This window comes from Pelobates fuscus, chromosome 4, assembly GCF_036172605.1.
Source record: "Pelobates fuscus isolate aPelFus1 chromosome 4, aPelFus1.pri, whole genome shotgun sequence".
Classification (NCBI taxonomy): Eukaryota; Metazoa; Chordata; class Amphibia; order Anura; family Pelobatidae; genus Pelobates; species Pelobates fuscus.
Genome location: NC_086320.1, coordinates 118,101,829 through 118,126,115, shown reverse-complemented (window position 1 = coordinate 118,126,115; position 24,287 = coordinate 118,101,829). Strand labels below are relative to the sequence as shown.

Here is a 24,287-nt window from a genome sequence, read left to right as displayed (position 1 = left end):
CAAATATTCACAGAGTATTATAAGTTCAAAGTTTTAAATTAAGTACATAGTGTGTCACAATGATTAAAAAGGTAATCCAGGTAATCCAGGCAGGTATTCTCATTTGAGAAGTGCTATTTTCTCTTTTCTATCTATGTTTTAAGGTTAAGCCCTGGTATATCCCTGGAATGTCCCACTGGTGTGGACCTAGTGGTCTGATTTGATCAACTTTTGTTGATTAATCTCTCCCCTATATCCGCTCTTGTGCTTGTATGTTAAGTTTACAAAACAGCATACATTAATTTATAAAATATTTTACCAGAAAGGATACATTAAGATTTCTCTTGTTTTTAAGTATGTCCTGGTTCCACACGCATTCCATTGTTACAAGAGGGTACAATATAATATTAAAATTACAAAATAATATTGAAATACACATTTATAGATTTAACACAGAACAGGTGAGAAATACAATCAACCATGATTACAGCTGCATTCTGTATTGAGATATGTTTACATGTTAACAGAGATCTCTTAAATATCACTAACCCTCCATAATTTCAAATATAGTTTGAGAGTAAAATTTACTGAATTTTAGCTGAATTTTGGCTGCATCCATATATTTGAGTTGAATTCAGTTAGTAATCAGCTGAATCAGGATGGGACAGTAAAACAGTCCTGTTTTTGGAAGGATACGCTAAAAGCATTTATAGGCACCTTTATGTTATACATAGCACATGTACCTAAAACCATTTTGGGTGTTATTTGTGATAGAGCTATTTTTATGTTTGATACAGGTGTTTGTTTGTTTGTTTGTTTGTTTGTTTTTGGATAAATTATTTCACTATTATAATGCTGGATTTTTATTATTCTTTTGTCTTTTTAATCATAATTTAAAAAGAAATGTTACAGTCCTAAAATAAAAAGCAACAGATCTGGCAAAAAATGGCTTGATGATGCATATGTCAACCAATGATACATGTCAGACAATAACTTAATTAGCATGAAATTGGGGATTGAATACAAAAGGGCAGAGGGATTTAAGATGAGGAAAGAATAACCCTAAATCGGCCTGGGTATTTTCAGTTCTGCTGCCTAATTTCTGCAGCAAATTTGTCGCAAAGGCTCAAAATGGTAAAGTAAATTTTAAAAAATTTTGAAATTTTATTGTGTCATTGAGTTCAAGGAGAATTCGATAGAGCTATATAACTGGCTGTAATATCCCATTCAATAATTTTGTCTCCTTCAGTGATGACTCAAGGGGATACCCTCTATGTTACCAATATACACAATAGAGAATTAATTTCCATCCAGGAATATGGCTTTTCTCTTTTTACAAGCTATTATCTAGCTAAGCATCCTTGGATATCTATTTCACAAACATTGGTAGCCATCACGGTTACCTTTCTATCTACTAAGCCTGGGTTATTTGTGTAGGCCTGCATGGGTACATGTTTGAGTCATTGCAATTGTGTGACAGAAGTAGTTGGGGTTAGGTGATTAAAATTTAAGTTTATTTTCATTTTTAAGCAATGCCTCAAAACATTAGGTGGGGCCATAGTGGGGGCACATCAGCCTGGAGCCCGTGTGCACTGCTGTACTGTCTATCCCCAGAGAGCCTACGTATGCAGAGCTCCGCTAAATGTTTAATGATGTGTTTAATGACGCTGTCTGAGAGCTTGTGGGTTTAATTCAGCTCATACAATATTCCTTCTAATGCTATGTACATCAGTTTTTTCATTGATGCTTATCTGATGCAGTGGTCGAATGGCTAACACTTCTTTGTATCATTCTAGTCTTAGAAAAGATTCGCAGTGCAGTTGGTTGTGCGCAACTTTTAATGTCGCAGAAATTCTACCAGTTCAGAGAGCTCTGTGACGAGAACCTGGTATGTAACTCTCACCTTGCATACTTCACAAAAACTGCTTTGTTTCCTTCCTGTGTATTTCATCCATGAAAAAAAAAAATCCCAAACCATTACTGGCTGTGAGCTACAACTCCCATTACGCTAAGTGATTTTTAAAATGCTTTTGCATCATGGGAGTTATAACGAACACATTCTGAAATTCCAGAGCTTGCCTAGTCCTGATTCATTTTTTCACACTATTGAAAAACTGTTAGTAAGCAAGTGTACCTGGGCATGTTTACACTCTGGGAATATCTGAGCCCTTATTATTGTGTCTGGTTTACCATGCTCTTTAGTTACAGAGCATTTTCCTGTTTATAATCCCTCTCATTACAATTCCCTGTGAAACATCAATGGCTTCCCATGTACACACCACACTGTTTGTGTTTCCATCTGTACATTTGCCCAGACATGCTTATTCCAGAGCTGCCAACAGCATGGCTAGGCAGGAGTCTAAGATGTACCTGCAACACTACAGACTAGCCAGCAACTATATATAATAATTTAAAGTTTACTTAATTCCCAATAATTGCCAACGCGGCAATTGTTTCTCTTCTATTTTTTCCGTATCTGTCAAGTGAGATTTAATTTTGTTTAATTTGTTCATTAGTCACTTTTAGCTTGTGGATTCTTGAGGTTTTTATTTTCTTTTTACGCATTTTTTTTTTTTTTTTAAATATAACGGCATTACAAGTGAATCCATGACCTCAAATTCTTGGCAATTAAGGTCTCCAAGTCCAATGGAATGAATAAACTCGAATTAGTCTTTGAAACCACCAAATTTCCTTGCTAGTATCTGTCACCCAGAATGAAAATTTTCTTTCATTTTAATTGTTTTGGCATCAACAGTTAGAACTGCTTGGCCACCTGGAGGTTGCGAACAATTAATTTTACATATAACCCCAAAAGCCAAGTGATAAAATGAGTGTAGGGTGGTTGCATTAGGGAGTTAGGCAGCATTATTACATCTCCACATTGCTGTGTATTAACTAAGGAGGGATTTTTGCCATTCCCCCACAGTCTGCATATTTCAGATCCCTTCAACAATAACATAAGTTTATGGGACCTTTGTTGTGTGTTCTGTTTTGTTTGTGTGTGCTGGAACTTCAAGTTTTTGCCACATTGAAACAAGAAACTGTCTAGAACAGGATATTTACACCAGAATTTTAATTTAGTTACAATTGATGTATCCGCAAAAATACTCTATATTTATACACAGTTTTTTTTTCAGTACATTGTACCTTCAGGTAAGTGTAAGGAGACACTGCTGGGGCATTAGGGAGTTTCTAATGTCATAGTAATATGGACACTTGATATGAACTGGTATTTGGTAATGTAATTTTAGAGTCGTCTACAATCATCTCCAAAAAGACACTTTGAAAAAGCCTGTATTTTAGGTGAAACTCATCAGTGTGTTATCCCTTTTATGGTTTTATATATATATATATATTTTTTAAATAGTGATTTTTATCCACATTGGAATTTCCTGATTTTAAAGTGATGTTTTTTTAACTCTTGATATCTGATGTATCCTACTATAGCCTCGATTTCTAAATGGTTCAATACTATAGTCTATGGGGATTTTTATAGATATAAAATTGGAACATTTTTCTAACAGTATTGAATCATTAGAAAAGTTATTAAATCAGGAACTATGTCCTTGCATATTGTAAATTGTACATTCTGATTTCTTCCTTAGGCCTCGATCTAATGTTATTGGATAAGCTTTGCAAATTATTTATTCATTTTGGTTAAGCTTTTAAAAAATATTAAAATATTTTAAAAATCCCCTAGTGCTAGAACACAAGAGCTAGCCTATAAGTGGTTGACACATTGGTGCTACACCCCCAGCACACTCAGTAAGCCATTCCCCTCACTTGCATCTCCATGTTGGCAGATGGCAGACTTCTCCACATCTGGTGGCATTGACTCAATGTCCAGGGGTACTGGAGGGAAATCTATAAGGTGGCCGAGTGAATGTCTGATGACCTCCACCCCATTTAATCCTGAACGCCTCATGTTACACATACCCAAGGATCAGTGAAAGCATACAAGAGGTGTATCATCTCTAGACTACTTAATAGAACCAAAGAGTTGATCCCCTTTAGCGAAAGGCAACTAGCCCCCCACACCACTAAACCCAATGGATTGTTAGAGTGGTGGAAGCTAGGCAGATGGGTAGTCTGGTGGTCAATGACCCTAGAGCTCAAGAGGAACCGACCAGCCTTCCCACCTTTAATCACTGCCTGGAGCCTGGTATAGGACTACACTAAACTCCCTGTCTAGTCGGCCATAATCTGGAAAAAAGTCGATGAAAAAAATAAATTGTAGTCAGTAGAACGATCACTGCAAATGATTATTCTATTGACAACGATTTATGTCGTCCATCGACTTTTCAGATTACGACTGACTAGACAGGGAGTTAAGGCGTTAAGTGTGGACCCTGAACAGTCTTCAGGTAGGGATTGAAGGTGGGTGGGCTGGGCGTTTCCTATTGGCGTTGCAATGAGGGACGCCTCTTCTCTTTTCCCTGCTCCCCTTACCTCTCTATCTCTTCTCTGCTTGTATCTACTCTTTTTTTCTAAACCTTCTCTACTGGCAGTTACATATTTTAGACTCTCATAGGCAACCTGCAAATTTGATATTATGGAGGCTTGTATTCTAGGGTCTCATATACTTAAGTCAGCACTGAACTCCCACCAGGCCCATGATATTTGTGCTACTACAATAGTGAGTTTAAAGTGCCCTCAACAATGTGGTAGGGCCGGATGGGGATATTGCTTTGCTGTATCTGAGGTTTGAGCTCTCAGCATACAGAGAACTAAGCTTTTGTTCTGCCGAATAAAGACATTTTATCCCCAATAGTTGTTTTGTATTCTAAAATATTTTCAACCTCTGTTCACTTCATTGTGTCAATAAGCTTGTATTGAACATAAAATACATGATATATTACGAAATATATCAATATAAATATGAAATATTTTTTTTAAAATCATACTAAATATTTTGAAAACCTTATCCAAGAATATTAAATCAAGGCCATATTTCTTTAAAATATCTACAGATCTTTTTTAATAAATATTCTTATGTTGTCCCACTGACCATGTATCACTACTTCCACAAATAGCTCCATCTCTGTTCGATCTTTTTCTCCTTATCTTTCCTTGTTTTGTCTGAATATTGTCACTTCATTGCTGACTGATATTAATTCTATACTGTGAAAAAGCTATAGCAAGACTGCACTACCTATAATATCTAACAGATAAAGCGAGCCACAAACATTTCCAATTTGCACTAGAACAAACGGTGTGGAATAAAATTTGAAGTTTTATAGGTTCCCACTGAAACACTTTGTGGAAGTAAAACAAACAGTGTCAATTGTACACTAATGCAATTAGTGTGAGCAAAGTTTACAGATTGCCCCAATAGTTAGATGGTTTTCCCTATTGTAAATTATTGCCCCTATTTACATAAGGTTGTTTTTGTTTGTTTGTTTGTTTGTTTGTTTGTTATATCTTTCTTTTGTGCACTTCATCTTAACTCATATTTGTAATTCTATAATTTATTTTAATTTGCCACAAATGATGAAGTCAAATTTCAAAATGTCTGTCATAACAAATACCTTGTTCTTTGATTTCCCTTTACCACGTTGCTAAATCAATCAATACCACTGTTCCCTATGCACCCACCCCATGCTGCTTATTGATAAGGCATCTAAATATACATTCTCGTCAATTAGCATTGTTTGAACAAATGGAAATAACCTTATTTATGTTTGTTTGCTTGTTTTTGTTTGTTTGTGTGTTTGTTTGTTTGTAGAATCCCAACGCTCACCCCAGGCCCACTTCTCAGGATTTAGCTGGGTTCTGGGACATGCTACAACTCTCCATAGAAAACATTAGCATGAAATTTGACGAACTTCATCAGCTAAAGGCCAATAACTGGAAACAGATTGACCCTGTTGATAAAAAGGTAGGTCCAGCAAAGTATGCATATCTGTTAACTGATAATTCTAAAACCATTTTATGTATTTGTTTTTGTTGCATTTTCCAGTTTCTAATATATTTATGATTGTGAGTAGGGCAATGAGTTCTTATAATTAAGCCAGTAACATTTACCTTGCTCCGCACTGGTTGGATTTGAACTCTAGAAAACGTTGCATTGAACCAGTTAAATGTTTTAATTTTCAGTTGGTTTGGAGGATTCAATTTTTTTTCAGTAGATTTTTAAGAAACAAAATTGCGAGATCATCCAGTAAAAAGCGCAATTATCAATTTACTTGCACATTCCAGGAGGTGCTACCAAGAAAATTAAGGAAGCACAGAAAACACCACTGAACCTGGTATCACCTCACAAATCAGGAACAAAACCCGCAAAGGAACCTCTGCCATCCTTCAAAACTAGGAAAAAAAAATAAACACTCACTATAACTTATTATTATGTGTAATTATTTATATTTATTGTGAGGTGTTCACTCTCAGGTAATATTTTACTAATTTGAATATTCGCCCTACATTACTGAAAATATGACAAATGCACCGATTCACGATACATATCATGGGATACAGGAAGAAGATGACCTATCTTCATTGGGTTATGGGAATTAATTTTTTATTTCTCGTCTCTAATGAACTTCATAAAAGGGTGATCAAATCAGAAACCAGTCAGTGTCTTGATAAGCAACCTCTTGTGTCTTGATATTTCAGACTTCCATTTGCGGCCTCATCTAGTAGTAAACCATTTATTAAGTAAAGGCCATTGTGCACACTAATTAAGTCTGATAATTCTTAATGTAGAAAAGAAGATTCCATAGAGAATTTAGGTATGATGTACGATATAGGGTCTTGTTTTCTTCTCTTTTTTATGTACCGTATGTAAATGTTTAAATATATTCGTTTTAATTGGAAACCTGACTAGAGAATATACTTCTGCAATTAAGAACCAGGTTTCAGAACAGAAATGTAATTAGCAATCAAAACTAAACTTAGCTGCAAATTAATTAAAAGTGCTTGTTAATGAGCTATGACTGATTCTGGCTTGATTCTTGTCTATACTTTCAGCTGATCACTGTCCTTTTTGTGCAACTTTACATGATCTACTAGTGATGGTATTGTCATTTGTGCAATATCTGTTGAATATAGTCTCTTGTATTCATAATTTAAAATAACAAACTTGTCATTTCTATTATAAAATAAACATCATTTATTGTAATGTATAGTTATCAAAAACATTCCTCATCCTAAGCCTTGAGTCGTAAGCATGGAAAAAATCACCTGGTGGTGTCCTTTCTTGACCATTCTATAGACCAGAGTTTGCTACAGCTTATGTAGAGGGAAATTAAAGGATTACTCCAAGCACCATAGCCACTTTAGTGATTTGAAGTGGTCATGGTGCGAGGAAATTATATGTGCAGCGTTTTGTGTGAAACACTGCACATACAAAAGTATGTAGGCTAGCTGTCAGAGGTTTAACTCCACCTCCAGCAGCGTCATTAACCAGCTTGAAATGAGAATTCTGAACTGGCTATTGTCAGTTCTGTGCATATTCTGTGCACAGACTTTCATTTATTGGCTGAAGGTACGCAGCCAATGAATGACCAGCAGGACCAGCATCTGGCTTCTCCAAGTCTGTAGAAGCTGGATGTAATTCAGTCACCATTAACCCCTTAAGGACACATGACATGTATGACATGTCATGATTCCCTTTTATTCCAGAAGTTTGGTCCTTAAGGGGTTAAAGGAGGCTCGGCATCCTGCATGCCCCAGGTGGGTAGCAAACATTGCAAAACAGGTTGGTGGGTGCTTGAGAAATCTGTGCCTTCTGGCGCTTGTGATCCATCCCGGTCTGAACTTTAAAATAATAAAGTAGATACACGTAACATGGTGATCAGTCACATTTTACAAGTTAATTCAACAAGATGTGTGTAAGAGTATTTATACACATAAACAACTTCAACTTTAATTAAAATATACTATTATCATATACAGAGATAGTCATGCTTTAAAAAAATAATAATAATAACAGGCTATCAAAAACTCATGTTAAAATGCCCATCGAGAGTTTAGTATGAAACATTGAGGACAAATTGTCGCTCTTTAGGATGTGCCTATGTTTATACATAAAATCTGATCTAAGATGAAGAGTCAGTAAAAGAGTGTTAGAGACATTGAAAGAAAAGTAAATGTTTCATTTAGGGATAAGTAGTTGAGATGAACTCGGATTAGTTTTAACCAGTAAGACCTTTGTGCAATCCAATAGTATATTCAGGGTTATGTAATTATGTATGATATGAGTATAAGGGAGATAGAAAAGTAATAATACTATAGCTGGGATGCTGTAGAATGTCACATGCACCATTTCTATGTTGGTATAGTATAGTATGAAGGCCAAATGTGACTGGTAAACATCAAGTGAAACACATATGAAACCCAATTTTCTAAAAACATCTAGAAATTCTCTGTGATGTAATAAAATAGTATTCAAAATAAGCAAAAGAATAAAACACTTAATAGAAGAGAATCCCAAAATGCCTCTCTCTCTTTGAAACTCGCAGGATTAACAATGAGTGTTCCTAATGGCTCCATATTTTGACATCCTAGTGGAAAATTAATGCGTTAAGTATGGGGATTGCCAATGTGTGGAACAAGTACAAATAGTGCTGGATTAAAAACTCATGTAGATTCATTTCAAGGAAACTGAGCCAATGCACTCAAGTGGTGTATGACTAAACACATGGACCTTAATCAGATTGTAGAGTAATTAACAATATGGAAGCGTGACGTAATAGTTAAATGCCAGTACTAGAACACCTGCCATGCTGTCATCCATAATGGCAAAAAGCCAACAGCTAGGTGAAAACAGCAGTTACAGAGATTTAAACCTAGGTACCTTCAGCTTGCTATATATACTTTACAACTTAAAGCAGAAGAAATTGTGTAACAACGCCCTAAAGTAAATGCGTCAAGATTATCTAGGACATTGTCTAGAAGGAGTATCTTGGGAAAATTAAAGTGGCACTCATAGCCACATCCAGGTTTTTTTTTACCCAACTCCACTATATTTCATTGCCCCCCTAGTCACCCATAAATGCCCCTAGGCCCCCCGTATTACCTTTTTTTATTAATTTATTTTGTGCCCAGACCTAGGTCCTGGGCGTCGCCATCTTTGTGTGGGCAGATGAAGGCCCTGTGGGACAGGTCATCTTCCCACACTAGATAGCGCTATGAAATTCCCACACATGCCCAGTTAAACACTGGGGCATTCGCTATTGTCCGAATTTTGGACAATTCATTCATTCTTCATAAAGATGAATGAATAGGTGAGGGGGATGAATGAATAGGGGACGTAAGATTTATGGGGATATGTTGTGTTTTGGGGTACTTGTGGGACTTTATAATAAATTAGTTTTTTCTGCCTGGAGATAATTAAGTTAATGCATTATCTGCCTTAATTATCTCCCAGGCAGAGGGGAGGGATTGTGTATACTGTATGGGAGTGTCTCACTGTGTAACTCTGTTTTATTGGTTTGTTAACTTTGTGTCCCTGTACCCACAAGGTGTCACCCTTGTTGGGAAACTTGCATAAAAGGCCAGTGTGCCTCCATTAAAATTGAGTTCCTGCTTAACCCTCAACACATAGCTTGGTCTCGTGATTGGAGGGGGACTGCTATATTCTCACTGGGGATTGCTATACTCCTCCCTGGGTTCTAATCACTCGCTCTTGTAAGAGCTGTTCCTGCTACGCTCTCTGAAGTAGGAGAGGTCTCTCCCACATGGTCCTGAATATCCAAGGTTGGTCCAGGGTGGGGGGAAGATGGCGAGATCCCAGCTAAGTTATGACGGTTGTGGAGTCTGCGGTGCTTACAGTCCTCAGCTTCAGCTAGGAAGCATCTGTTGTCAGAGGTGCCCAGTCGGGGTGCCAGGCGGTCCGTCACACCCCCATTCATTATATCAATAGGAGTGGCGGTCATTTTTTTACAACGTTGAGCAGCCACTGTTTACTAGACATGCCCCTACTCACAATATAGCGAGTAGGGGCAGAATTTACTAATACTAAGTAATCTTTACTTAGCATTAGTAAACTGGCTAAAAAAACATCTTTCAGCCTTTTGGTAGATAGCATTCTTATACCGTGGAACGGATCCGGCACGGATCAGATCAGAATTTCATTATTCAAATGAAATTTTGAACCAAACAAAAAGTACCGAATGTCCTCCTAACATGAATGAACAAACTGTTCTCATTCTGTTAGGATGAAATTCAGTAGTTTCGCTGGCGTTCTGTCTATATGACAGGAAGTTTGGGAATAGTGAAAGCAGGCATCGCGAGATCACAGAGGAGAGGGTGAGTATTGTGGGAAAATTTCTCTGACCCACAGGAATTGGCTAAGAGCGGGTCAAGCGTAGGAAAATACATAAGACAAAGTAGTCCCTATTTTTTCTTATGTTTTAAATAAAACTAGAGCAGATAGAAAAAAAAGGAGAACAGATCCTGAGAGAGGGAGAGAAGAGGAAGCGATTAGGGAAAGGTAAGTTCGCCATAACAGTGCCGCTTGAAGTTAGATTTGCTCAATTTTGTAAAGAAAATCTGTTTTACTACTATTTCAGTCCCCAATTGTATGGGAATAAACATAGCTACTAGTTAGTTCAGAAGCAGGTACAATGCACAGAATAGATTGATAAGTTTCTCAATTCTATCATTTTTTTAGAATAATATTTTAAAAAATTCTAAATATTAAAATATAAAAAATATTTCATATATAAACAAAATACTAAAATATATTTTAAAAGCATTTCAAAGATATTAAAAATCTAGAGACATTTGTTCATCACCAATAATGATGATTAACCATGACACTGAATACACTGATGTAACACAATTCCAATTTCCAACATCCTGAACTAACCAGCAGATTTGTTACAAATTTGTGCATGTGATTGCATTAGGGTCTGTATATTATTATTATTTTTTTTTTTAATTCTTTATTTTTACATCGACAGTTACATTGCGGCATTGATTTGTTCTTTGGCTTTCCGGGTCTGTTTATTTTTTGTGCCTGTGAGCTTGTGCATAATGTATGTACCGATTGTTGGTGGGTGAGTAGGGCAAATTGACTGCATCGGTGGACAAATATAAGTTGTTGGGTCTAGAATCTACAGCTGGAGCGTAGCATGGTAACATAACCGAGCCATAAGGATCAAATAGATCAGCTTGGTGGTGAAGAGAGCAAATCTGAGGTTCTTTACCTGTCTTATAGGAACATAATAGTGTGTGAAATACAACCATGTATTCTTAAATGCTATAGTGCTCCCCTAAGGATTGAAAGATGAGTTTCCCTCACCATGCTGTTCACGCTACTGCTTCTCTGCCTTGCTCGCTGAGATGATCAAGATTGATGAACTCAGTCAACCCAATGTTTCCCCATAAACATGCGCATGTGCAGCAAAATGCTGTGCTAATCAAATGCTGCTTCATGAGTAGCATTTTACTGAAAACCAAGTGCCTCTAGTGGCTGTCGGGAAAATATAATTTATATATATTTAATAGAAAACTAAGGGGCCACTGCGCACAGACCACTTCATTAGGATGAAGCAATCTGGATGCCTGTTGTGCTCTCTTAAGGGCAAGGTGATGAGCAGAGATCCCATTTAAATACCAACAGTGAGTTTAGAACGTACGTCATCTGCAAGAGACAATTAATGTCAGTTAATGCGGCATCGCAAACACCCTGGCATAGGGTAAGTATAAAATATATTCTCACTTTTAGGTTGTTTTTCTGTTGCTTTTCCTATTTATGCCTTTTATTCCCTTATATGTGTCAAAATATTCCTACTGTGCCATCAGTTTATTTTCCTGAAGCAAACATGAAAGTGAATGCAGCAATTATTATACATGACCCCCTAACATTGCAGTGGGAATCCACATCAAATTAGGTACTAGATACACCTTGATAATCATGTTCACTGGATTATTCCAAATAGAACATGACTGTGTATCAGCAGTAACAAAAGAATACTTGCTTCTTTTTTTTTGTTTTCCAAAACAATTCTTATTCTTTTTGAATTTCTTAGTTAATAAATATACAATTCCCCAGTTTCCATGATATACACATTTTTAAGCAGATCATCCATCCTGCTCTTTGCCCCATTACTAACAGATTCTATACAGTGCTGCAAGGACCTTAAAATAAATGTGACCTCCTGTGGTACACCATAGATTTATTTTAAATGTTAGGAAATGCAGCTGGTCTACCTTTTGTAGCATAATCACAACTACTTCAACACTGGCTAGTCATTGGTGGCAAGTTACATCTGTTATCAGCTAGATTGGCATTGCATTCCGAATATGTACCATTATGTAAAAATTAATTCAGCGTCCTCCAGGGCTAGGCACAGAATTCTCACGCCTATCCCACCCCCCAAAAAAGACTTAATATGATAAAATAAATTGTATACACACAGACAGAGTGTGCATAGCCATGTTTATACAAGGTAGCACCTGTCAATGTGTGTAGTGGTGTTTGTGTGTGTACCTGCCATCCATATTACTTTCCTCCCTCAAACAACATCTTGGCTTCCTGAGTTTGAGATCACTGTGTTAATTCTTATGGGACAGAGCCATGAGGAAAACCCTGCTCTCTTAGACTCCTGCCAGAAGTGTAACTAGAATCCACCGTGCCCTGTTACAAAAATTGCCCTGGGGCTCCCCCTCCCATGTGTCTCACCCACCCCCCCCCCCCATCTCATTCCCTCCTCCAGCTCCCACATGTGTCTCATTCCCGTGCCCAGGCTCCCCATGTGTCTGATTCCCTCTGCCCCACAGCTCCTCAATGTGTCCCATTCCCTCTCCCCCCTCAGCTCCTCCATGTGCTCATACACTCCTCACCCCAGCCCCTCCATGTGTCCCATTCCCTCTCCCCTCAGCCCCTCCATGTGTCCCATATCTTCCTCCCTCCCAGCCCCTCCATGTGTCACATACATTTCCCCCCAGCCCCTCCACGTGTCCCATTCTGTCTCCTCCCAGCCCCTCTATGTTTTTCCATTCCTCCCTCACCCCCTCCAAACCTGCATCTCTTCCCTTTCCCCTCCATGTGTCCCATACTCTCCCTCTCTCCCCTCATTGTGTCCCATACCCTCCCTCTCTCCTCCCTCCATGTGTCCCATACCCTTCCTCTCTCCCCCCAACCCCCATGTGTCCCATAACTTCCTCTCTCCCCCCTCCTCTCCATGTGTCCCATTCCTACCTCTGTCTCCCTCCTCTATCTGCTTTTCGACATGGTTACCGGTCTGACAGGAGATGCTCTGACAGTGAGCACTTCCTGTCAGACCGCTCGGCCATGCTACACATAGGCAGGAGGGAAGCAGCGTAGTTCTGCCCTCCTGCCAGACACCCGGGGAACGCAGACTGGCCCGGAAGGTATCCAGGCGACCCATAGTTGCAGGGAACGTGGCTGTGGCTGAGCACCCTGGATTAAGGGGCACATTCGCAGCGGCAAACCCTGTGACCATGGTAGGTACGCCACTGACTCCTGCAATCTTGATTTGGGCACCACTGGCAGCTTTTAACAGGCAGACTGGCATGCTCTTGTAGGCTAAATATGAATCTGGCTCTCATGTCCCCTGTCCCTGAAACACCCTTATATTAACCCCTTCAGGACGGAGTCAATAGTGCACGTTCTGATCAAAACAAAACGTAAACAAAAACTGGAATTTGCGCTATGTGTCTGTTCACCCGTAGTTCCCCTCTTTCAAATTATATGCACCCACACTTATTATATATCATTTTGTTCAGGAGAAACAGGGCTTTAATCTATCATTAACTATTCATATATGGAAGATCATTTATTATGAATAAAAGTTAAAAAAATGTGAGAAAATAAGATTTTTTTTTAAATTTGCATTTCCGTCTGACATTTTAACTGTGAATGTCATAATACTGTTTTTACTGCAAAAAAAATGCACATATTTGTAATCAGCGATGTCTCACGAGTACAACAGTACCCCCCATTAACAGGTTTTATGTTGTTTTGGAAAGTTACAGGGTCAAATATAGAACATTACATTTTCAAATTGAAATTTGCCAGATTGGTAATGTTACCTTTGAGACGGTGTGGTAGCCCAGGAATGAGAATTACCCCCATAATGGCATACCATTTGAAAAAGTAGACAAGCCAAGGTATTGAAAGTGGGGTATGTTTAGTCTTTTTTAGTAGCCACTTAGTCACAAACACTGGCCAAAGTTAGCGTTCATATTTGTTTTTGTGTGAAAAAAGCAAAAAACTAATATTTGGCCAGTGTTTGTGACTAAGTGGCTACTAAGAAAGACTGGACATACCCCACTTGCAATACCTCGGGTTGTCTACTTTTGCAAATGGTATGCCATCATGGGGGTAATTCTCATTCCTGGGCTGCCATACGCTCTCAAAGGCAACATAACCAATCTGGCAAATTTCAATGTGAAAAAAATGAAATGCAAGCCTTATATGTGACTCTCTAACGTTCCAAAACACCATAAAACCTGTACATGGGGGGTACTGTTATTCTCGGGAGACTTCACTAAACACAAATATTAGTGTTTTAAAACAGTAAAACATATTACAACAATAATATAGACCATAAAAGTGCAGTTCGCTTGTAAAAAATGCAAAAAACTTCACTTTTACTTAAAATATCATCGTTGTAATACAATTTACCAGTTTGAAACATGAATATTTGAGTTCAGCGAAGTCTCCCGAGTAAAACAGTACCCCCTATGTACAGGTTTTATGGTGTCTTGGAGAGTTACAGGGTCAAATATAGTGCTTGCGAATTAAATTCTCTGCACTTTCTCCTTGTGTTGTCATGCATTTCAATCAAATTTTAATTAATCAAATCACATAATTACGTTAAAAGATTATTTAAATATACATGTAGAATTTTAATATATATGCATTTATAGGTATTTAAATTCTACGTGTATACTAATGTAATCTTTTATGTAATTATATGTATTTATCTATATATATATATTTGCGGTTATTTGTATTTTATATATATATAGATATATATAGAATGTCATTCTAAGTGTATTTTGTTACCGATATATATATATTAATAACAAAATACAGTTAGAATGAAATTACATATGCATATATAATTTATATTAAATTTTGTTTCAATATTTTATTTATTTATTTTATTATTTAATTTATTTATTATTTTAATTATACGTATTTATATATAATATATATATGTACATCTATTATATATATAATATATATACATATTATATATATGTAACGTCATTCTAAGTGTATTTTAATATTAATATATATACTTATATTAATATTAAAATACACTTTGTATGACGTTACATATATATAATATGTATATATATTATATATATAATATATATACATATTATATATATATAAAAATATATTTAATTTATTTTTACACTTGTCTTTGATTTATTTTTTATACTTCCCACCAGCAGGGGGACTGTCTGATATTTCAAACAGTCCCCCTGCTGGCAGATCCACAGCCAGCTATAGGGGGCCATGTGATCGCTCTTTGAGAGCGATCACATGGCCCCCGGGGGCCTCATTTGCCGTGGGAGGGCTGCCTGGGCTGTGAGGCAGTCCTCCCGAAGCGGATCGCGGCGGAGGTAAGTATAACTTACCTCCTGGGGCTGCAAGCCGTTACGGCGTGCTATGCCGTCATAACGGCTTTAAAGCCCACTTAACCCGTGACGGCGTAGCACGCCGTAACGGCGTTAAGGGGTTAAACAGCTGAAGTTGTTTAAGTGGGCTGCTTAATAAAAGAGACAACGAAAGTGAGAGTAAAACCAAAAATACAATAATTATTCAAGGATTAATTAGTTACCTGGAAAACTAGTACCAATTTTACCAATAAAAACGGTATCATCTGGTTCTCAGAAAGGATATTAGATCTTTAACTCAGGGGCTCGATATATATTACCATACATTATTAACACAGTTTGTAAAATATTGGACATTTTGTATCTGAACTTTATTTTTATATATTTCATGTTCTCGTTATTAATTTATCTTCCCTAACATAACTTTTTTCAAAATGTATTGCTATAAACTGATGCACTGTATCACTTGTTCTTTAAATGTTAAATAAAAGCTTTTACGAAAAAAAAAAAAAGACCCAAAACAATCATCTTTGAATTTTCAAATTGACAAGTGGTTGATTTAAGGTTACAACTGGTTTTCAAAGTGCCATCTTGGCAGATAGGGTAGCCATTATTGAATGAAGTTAGAACAAGTTTTTTTTCCCTGATAAGAGCTTAATTGGAGAATAATGTCCACAGGTCACCTTGTGTGTCTCCTCAGCTATTGAGATAACAATATGCATTAGGAGTATAATTTGTTGGATAGTGCTATATAATAAAATGTTTTGCATTTCCTACTTGGTTTCTACTGATATCATATAAGTGGGATACAGTAGCCCATCAGACAGGGTGTCATTAGAAGGGAGCACATTTTTTGAGACATTTATGGGTATTTTTTGTCTTACTAGTTAGAAAGTCCAAAATAGGGATTCACAGCAAAATATGTTGCAATTTCATTTAATGAAACGCTTTGCACGGCACACAAGGCTGCCAGAGATAAACAAGTTCTGGCCTATCGGGAGTCTCTGTTGCAGGTGGTTAGAAACAATCCTTGATTTACACATTGCAGCACTTACTGTATGTGATCTCAGATCACTTCCTCCCAACACTTGTGAACAGGAACCCTCGCTAAAGTAGAACAGCCACAGCAGTTCCTGCCTTTGACCTGTACCTTGGCAGCCCGGTACACATTGGATCCCAGGGAAGCCACCCACACTGTTAGATATACACAGAGCTGAAGAAGAAGCCCTCCCCTCATACAAATAATACAACAACCCTCAAACAAGCACACACACACAGTCCCCACAACAACAACAACACTTACAATCCACTTCCATGCACACAGCCAGAAGCAGCCTCTCACATGCAATAACACTAGCAGTCTCACACATACACACACCAAACACAAAATGTGACATATAATCCACACAAAGTTACACAAGCAGCCACAATACACAGCCCAAATTTATAGTTATCATACACAATACGAAAAAGCTAAAGAGTAAAACAGTCCAATCGGCAGCTAAATCACCGGAGCCGGGGTCTTTCGTCACGGTCCCAAACAGATGAAAGTACAAGGAGTGGTCCTTGTACTTTCATCATACACAATACCACAATACCACAAACTACTCATGAACGTATACTATACACAATATAACAGCCCACATACGCACAAATACCATGCTGCAAAACAACTGCAGCACCCAAACTAACACAAGCAGAATAAGGCAACATACACACCTTAGTTTAAAAATATAGGATCGGCACGCCAAGGGATCTTGCATTTGCACAGTATGACTAAAAGTTTGCCTACCCCTGATCTACAGTTGCAAGAAAAAGTATGTGAACCATTTGGAATGATATGGATTTCTGCACAAATTGGTCATAAAATGTGATCTAATCATCATCTAAGTCACAACAATAGACAATCACAGTCTGCTTAAACTAATAACACACAAAGAATGAAATGTTGCCATGTTTTTATTGAACACACCATGTAAACATTCACAGTGCAGGTGGAAAAAGTATGTGAACCCATAGACTAATGACATCTCCAAGAGCTAATTGGAGTGAGATGTCAGCCAACTGGAGTCCAATCAATGAGATGAGATAGGTTGGTTACAGCTGCCCTGCCCTATAAAAAACACACACCAGTTCTGGGTTTGCTTTTCACAAGAAGCATTGCCTGATGTGAATGATGCCTCGCACAAAAGTGCTCTCAGAAGACCTACGATTAAGAATTGTTGACTTGCATAAAGCTGGAAAGGGATATAAAAGTATCTCCAAAAGCCTTGCTGTTCATCAGTCCACGGTAAGACAAATTGTCTATAAATGGAGAAAGTTCAGCACTGCTGCTACTCTCCCTAGGAGTGGCCGTCCTGTAAAGATGACTGCAAGAGCACAGTGCAGACTGCTCAATGAGGTGAAGAAGAATCCTAGAGTGTCAGCTAAAGACTTACAAAAGTCACTGGCAAATGCTAACATCCCTGTTAGCGAATCTATAATATGTAAAACACTAAACAAGAATGGATTTCATGGGAGGATACCACAGAGGAAGCCACTGCTGTCCAAACAAAACATTGCTGCACGTTTACAGTTTGCACAAGAGCACCTGGATGTTCCACAGCAGTTCCTGCAAAATATTCCGTGGACAGATGAAACCAAAGTTGAGTTGTTTGGAAGAAACACACAACACTATGTGTGGCAAAAAAGAGGCACAGCACACCAACATCAAAACCTCATCCCAACTGTGAAGTATGGTGGTGGGGGCATCATGGTTTGGGGCTGCTTTGCTGCGTCAGGGCCTGGACGGATTGCTATCATCAAAGGAAAAATGAATTCCCAAGTTTATCAAGACATTTTGCAGGAGAACTTAAGGCCATCTGTCTACCAGTTGAAGCTCAACAGAAGATGGGTGTTGCAACAGGACAATGACCCAAAGCATAGAAGTAAATCAACACAGAATGGCTTAAACAGAAGAAAATATGCCTTCTGAAGTGGCCCAGTCAGAGTCCTGACCTCAACCCTGATTGAGATGCTGTGGCATGACCTCAAGAAAGCGATTCACAGCAGACATCCCAAGAATATTGCTGAACTGAAACAGTTCTGTAAAGAGGAATGGTCAAGAATTACTCCTGACCGTTGTGCACGTCTGATCTGCAACTACAGGAAACATTTGGTTGAAGTTATTGCTGCCAAAGGAGGTTCAACCTGTTATTAAATCCAAGGGTTCACATACTTTTTCCACCTGCACTGTGAATGTTCACATGGTGTGTTCAATAAAAACATGGCAACATTTCATTCTTTGTGTGTTATTAGTTTAAGCAGACTGATTGTCTATTGTTGTGACTTAGATGATGATCAGATCACAATTCATGACCAATTTGTTCAGAAATCTATATCATTCCAAAGGGTTCACATACTTTTTCTTGCAACTGTACCTTATACTGTGTTGTTTTTGATTTCCATTTGTGAAACAAACATTCACAAATAAGTATACAAATGAACTGAACAGGTATGTTCCAGTGGGATGAGAATGATTACCATAAAATCTCATTTTCCTTTTGAAAGCATCCACAACGCTAAAATATGCACAGAGGAGTGAATTTCTATACATGGCGGTAAATTCTGTCATAATTAACAAAAAGTCATAATTGGTTTTGCCATTCCGGATTTCCACCCAGAAATCAAAGCTCATACTTGCCCTGTTGTATCTTTGTACATTTGCTACCCTCTTCATAGTCACAATCTTCAATTTCCCTGCCCTGCATTAATAGGTATATACCAATGTCATAAGTCAGAATTTACGGGACATTAATATACACAATTATGTGGTGATCATTCACTTATGAATACCTTGTTTGGGTAAAAGAAACCAGTAATTCAGCAGAAAAAAAATAAAGGTCCAGCACTGCAAAATGTGATATCTCCATTTATTAAGGCACCGGCACAAAGATAAGCTATGCATTGGTTTAACATAAGGGCTGCAACATTGTATATCTGTGTGTTACTGTCCTAATAACTTGCCTGCATGTCCACATCAACCAGGGTCTCTTACTCAAGAGTTGACTTAGGCTATGCAAACCGTCTCTGCCTTCAAGTGTGTATATTATTATTTAATATTTATTAATAGTTTTTTCTTTAAGAATAATGTATGAACCTCTACGAGGGTCTTAGAAATATGTGATTTTTAAATGTTAAAAATAAATGTTATTCATGATATATTTTTTATAGTCTAACCATCTAATTGAAGTTTCAAAATACAAACAATTAGTTAATAATTTTCTATATACATTGCTGAGAAAAAGCCTTAGGCTACTCTGAAAAAATCAAATGAAAGTCATATATCTGAGCAATAAGTGTCGATTTATAAAAAAAACAATTAAAGCAGCACTGTCATAGCCCTGCAAAATTAGTATTTCATAAATATAGAATTGTTATGAAATACTCATATTGACTGTGTTGGAATTTCATTGAAATTCCAACACAGTTAAAAGATATACTGAGATAAAGTAGGGACTAGTTTATCTCAGTATTTTATCTTCTCTTGACATTGCTTGACACCACTGATGCCTGCAGGGAAATTAGCTCTTTCTATGGAGGATCCCGTAGTCCCCTCCATAGACCTCAATGCTGTACTCTCGCGCATGTGCGAGAGTACAGCAGTGATGTTGGCTCCTGGCAACTGAAGCTCCAGTAGCAGAAGAAGAGCAACAGAAGGATGATGGTTGCACCCGCAATGGACAGGCTCGGGTAAGTGTAACTCACCTTTGCCTGCCCCCCACCTACCCGTCCCTTTACCACAGACCCCTAGCAACAATGGTCACCATCAGGGGCCTTTGCAAATTATGCAAAGTCCCAAGACGGTGACAGATCCTCTTTGGAATTGAAGTCATCACAAAGAAACATTAATATCATTGATAGTAAAACATAAGTATCTTTTGGGTTTTTAATCAATCTGTATTTTGTGCGGGCCCCACAAAATACAAAACTAAAGCTATGTTGCAAAATGAAGAACATTTAGAGGAAGACCCCAAAACTATTTGTGCTTGGCAAATATTACCTAAAAGTAACCTACCTTGAGGGACAAAGAGAACCCTGTAAAATGCTTGATTAGCTGCCAAATTGTAGTCAATGAAAAATTCCATATTTCGATGCATCACTCCATAAAACTGTCACTGGTTGCCACTCTACTTTGTGATCTTTTGAGTAATGCAACCTCCTCTACTATTTGACTTAAAGGATGCCCTGAAAGATCATTTCTTTGAAGATTTCTTCTTATAGTCAGGAGTGTACTTTGGTACCATATAGCTCTGTGAGATTCTGAGCAATTACTTTCATCTTGCCTTCAGTGAAGCAGCTTATAAATACTGCACTGCCTTTTCAATCTTCAACTTGCTGTAAATACGTTTTTGCTATTTCTCTAAATTGTTTGGTTTTGCTGTATTTCCATATTCGAAAGCATTTCTTTTAGACAAACAGTTGCTGCTAAGATAAATGTCTTCATTGAATTGCTCAGAGTGGCCTGTGGCATTTTCTCAATATATTACATATGTAGGATAGAAAAAAAAATATATTTCTTATGTGTAGCATACTAAATAAAATATATTGAAAAGCTGTTTGTACAGCTTATATGAAGAATCTGTATAATGTAATAAACCTTCTGCTTTAATCAGGAGAGACGGGTCCCTCCTCCCGTGCCAAAGAAGCCATCGAAAGATCAGGCCCCACTGGTCCGGGACAGGTCTCTGGAAAGTACAGAGAGACAACGGCATGATGCTCGGAAACGGCTAATGTCTGCAAAGCGTGCTGCATCTGTCCGACAGAACTCAGCCACAGAGAGTGCGGATAGCATTGAGATCTACATCCCAGAGGCTCAAACCAGGCTATGAAGCCACCACAAGAAAGACTGGAGATATAATATACTGGGGATATATTATGTATCATATCTATTTACATATATAATATATCCTTTAGTTTGGTTGAAAAGAACACAATCCCATGTACATGTATCTGTATTTTTCTCTTGTCTTTCTATTGCTCTCTCTTTTATTGCAGTTCTTTTTTCCTTACCTACTGCTTCCATTATTGTGTCCCCTAGTTGTGGTGTCAGCTGCCATTTCTATAAGGCTTTGATAGCCCTGCTTTTTTTTTTCAATGCCCACTCATTTCACAATTACGATGCTCTTTGAACACAAATCAACGATGCCTCCATCGCACATGTTCAATAGAACTGTCTCATTTATTTATTTATCATTTTTACATATAAGGGGAAAGAAAAGGAAAACACAAACTCAGATTTGTTCCTTTGTATAAAATGCATTATTATGGCCCTGGTTCCTTCCTCCCTCCTTTTGTATAGAGCTACAGCAGTCTTTAATCTAGTGTACAGCAATAGAAAATTGTAGGTTATGCAGTACTGTGGACTCTAATGTCTTCCTATTTTAAATGTGAAAAAGCACTGGATCATGTTCCCCACTTCTTTTTTTATTGTTACGGCAGATGGAACACTTTAGTCCAGGTCACAGATTTGCCACAGCCTTTGGCCGCAGGTGTCAGAAAAAGCAAGTTTTGGCAATGAAAGAGGTACAGCTTTCAAGAAAGGCCGATAAAGGCATTAAACTAAATGTAGATTTACCTTTAAAACACTGCTGACTACTTCAGCAACACATCTGTGCACTATAAAGCACACTTACAAGTAGTTTCGTTTGTGCAATTTATTTTACCAATTGTATATATCAATAGTAAATCATACGTTTGATATTTACTAAGGAATAATACACTCAGCTAGAAGAAAAACGCAAATAGCAAAATCCAAAAGGAGATTTAAGAATAGATTATAGCTTAATACATAATATACTATTCATCCAGAGAGGCAATAAACCCAAATTCACTATTTTTTTTTATTTTTTTTATTTTAATATATGCCAATGATGATAAAATATTGAATTACACAATCATTTGTTTTGGGTTTGCAGCCTACAATTCTAGAATAACTGGATTGTTAGATTATAAAATGAGAGATTGCTTGTGTAACATTTTACAGGACCCTACATTCAGACTAGAACAGGGATAGCTACATCTTGACTCTTCAGCTAACAGGGACTATATATCCCATGATGCTCAGGTGTAGTATAGCGATCCAGCTGTAGAGGCAAAGGTTGGTTAAAGGATAGGATGAGTTGATGATAAAAATATTTCTCTGTGTGGAGGATAACTATACAGAATTCAGGTTAAGATTGATTTTAATGTAGCCATGCAAAATAATTTTTCAATAGGTTTCCCGAATTAGGGGCCATATGGTCCCCACACTGTTACAGACAAAATATAAGAGTCTTTATTCTCTTCCAACAAATTAACTAAACATATCAAAATCAATGTGTTCAATGTTTGTTGAAAACTGGTAAACTGAAAAAAAACTTTTCACAAAATCTTATAGGGATCTCAGTGTTCAGTGCAACCTCTAGTAGCATCTAATTTATTAAAATTAATGGGAAATATTTGCACCAGTTAATGGAAGCTGCTGGCCGGTTCCATTCACTCATGTGAGTGATAACCAATTTTGTTTCAATGAATGAGGTGCTCACAGCTGAATTGCACATAAACTGGCACATATGTTACATGCACAGGCTCACGCTCATTATTTCTGCCTTAGGAATTATGGAAGGTGAGAGATTGGCTGCGAGATCTCGGTAGACGTGTGCATTCGGTTTAAAACTAATTTACATTCGTCCAAATTTTGGCCAAAGAGTGGGATGTCCGAATTTTGTTAACTCCAAATTGCCATATGACTGAATCACGAAACAACCAAAATGGACAATGAACAGTTTTGTTTGTTTTGGAGATCTGCTAGTGCCACAAAAATATATGATGATTAAAAAAAGATGATTGATAGTTAGAGGATAGCCAATATTTATATTATTCACAGATCAATCGAGCAGTGACCAGTAGAGGGAAAAAGGGTGAGCAATAAAACTAAATCTATATTTACATATCTATAAAAAGTATATATTTAATAAATATATCAATATAGAAATACAGATTTTTTTTTTACTGCTCCCCCTGTTTTTTCCTTTATTTGTTAACTCTTCTCAATTGATTCTGTGAAACAAATGGTAGGAAAGTGCGCCTATCAGTGTACTGCAATATAATATACATTTATTTTTATATTATGTTTATGTTTTGCAGTTTACCAATTGGTCCATTTTCAAGGTTTTTTGGTTTGTCCTGTTTGCTTTTCCCGAATCGTTGAAAAAAATTAATCCAAACCAAAATGCCATATAGATGAATCTCGGACCACCAAACTTTAATTTAAAAAATGTGGCTATACCAAATGTTTTCTGCAGTGCACAAGTCCAGACCTCAGTCGGTTTCTGGTTTTAAATGCTGATGAGATCCAAAGGAAAACCTACTAGGTTGGACAATATTTTCAATGTTTGGCTTTCCTCTTCCCTTTAAACCATGTAAAATAATCCATATTTTTTTTTAAAAACACATTAAGATGAATTATGTAGGGAAATAATTCTGGCACTTCTAGGATTCATGCACAAGTAATCAGTTTGGACATAATTCTATAATTATAGAAAAATTTACCAAAACATGGCAACATAGGTAATTGATGAATTAGTTCATTAGTCTCCTGAATTAATCCACTAAATACTGAGTTCACAATTGATTTGAAAAACGTTTGTCTCCACTGACTTAAGATGTGTTGGAAGTCAGTCATGTCAACAAAATACAAACAAAATTCCTGGCGTGTTATTCAGCCCTATTAGGATCAATGGCAT

At 37.3% G+C, this 24,287-nt stretch overlaps 1 protein-coding gene across 2 annotated transcripts in view; it reads left to right on the top strand.

The window, feature by feature from the left end:
- Positions 1-23,437, top strand: part of DLGAP1 (DLG associated protein 1) — a 614,261-nt gene extending 590,824 nt beyond the window's left edge. Inside the window, exons 12-14 of one of the 2 annotated variants that reach the window (XM_063451516.1) lie at positions 1,776-1,867; positions 5,705-5,857; positions 21,177-23,437. In XM_063451516.1, the coding sequence (XP_063307586.1) occupies positions 1,776-1,867; positions 5,705-5,857; positions 21,177-21,392 (461 nt within the window). In that variant the 3' untranslated portion in view covers positions 21,393-23,437. Of the gene's footprint in view, positions 1-1,775; positions 1,868-5,704; positions 5,858-6,177; positions 6,293-21,176 lie in introns of those variants that run through there. The other variant, XM_063451517.1, reaches the window with a different exon arrangement.
- Positions 23,438-24,287: the final 850 nt, after the last annotated feature.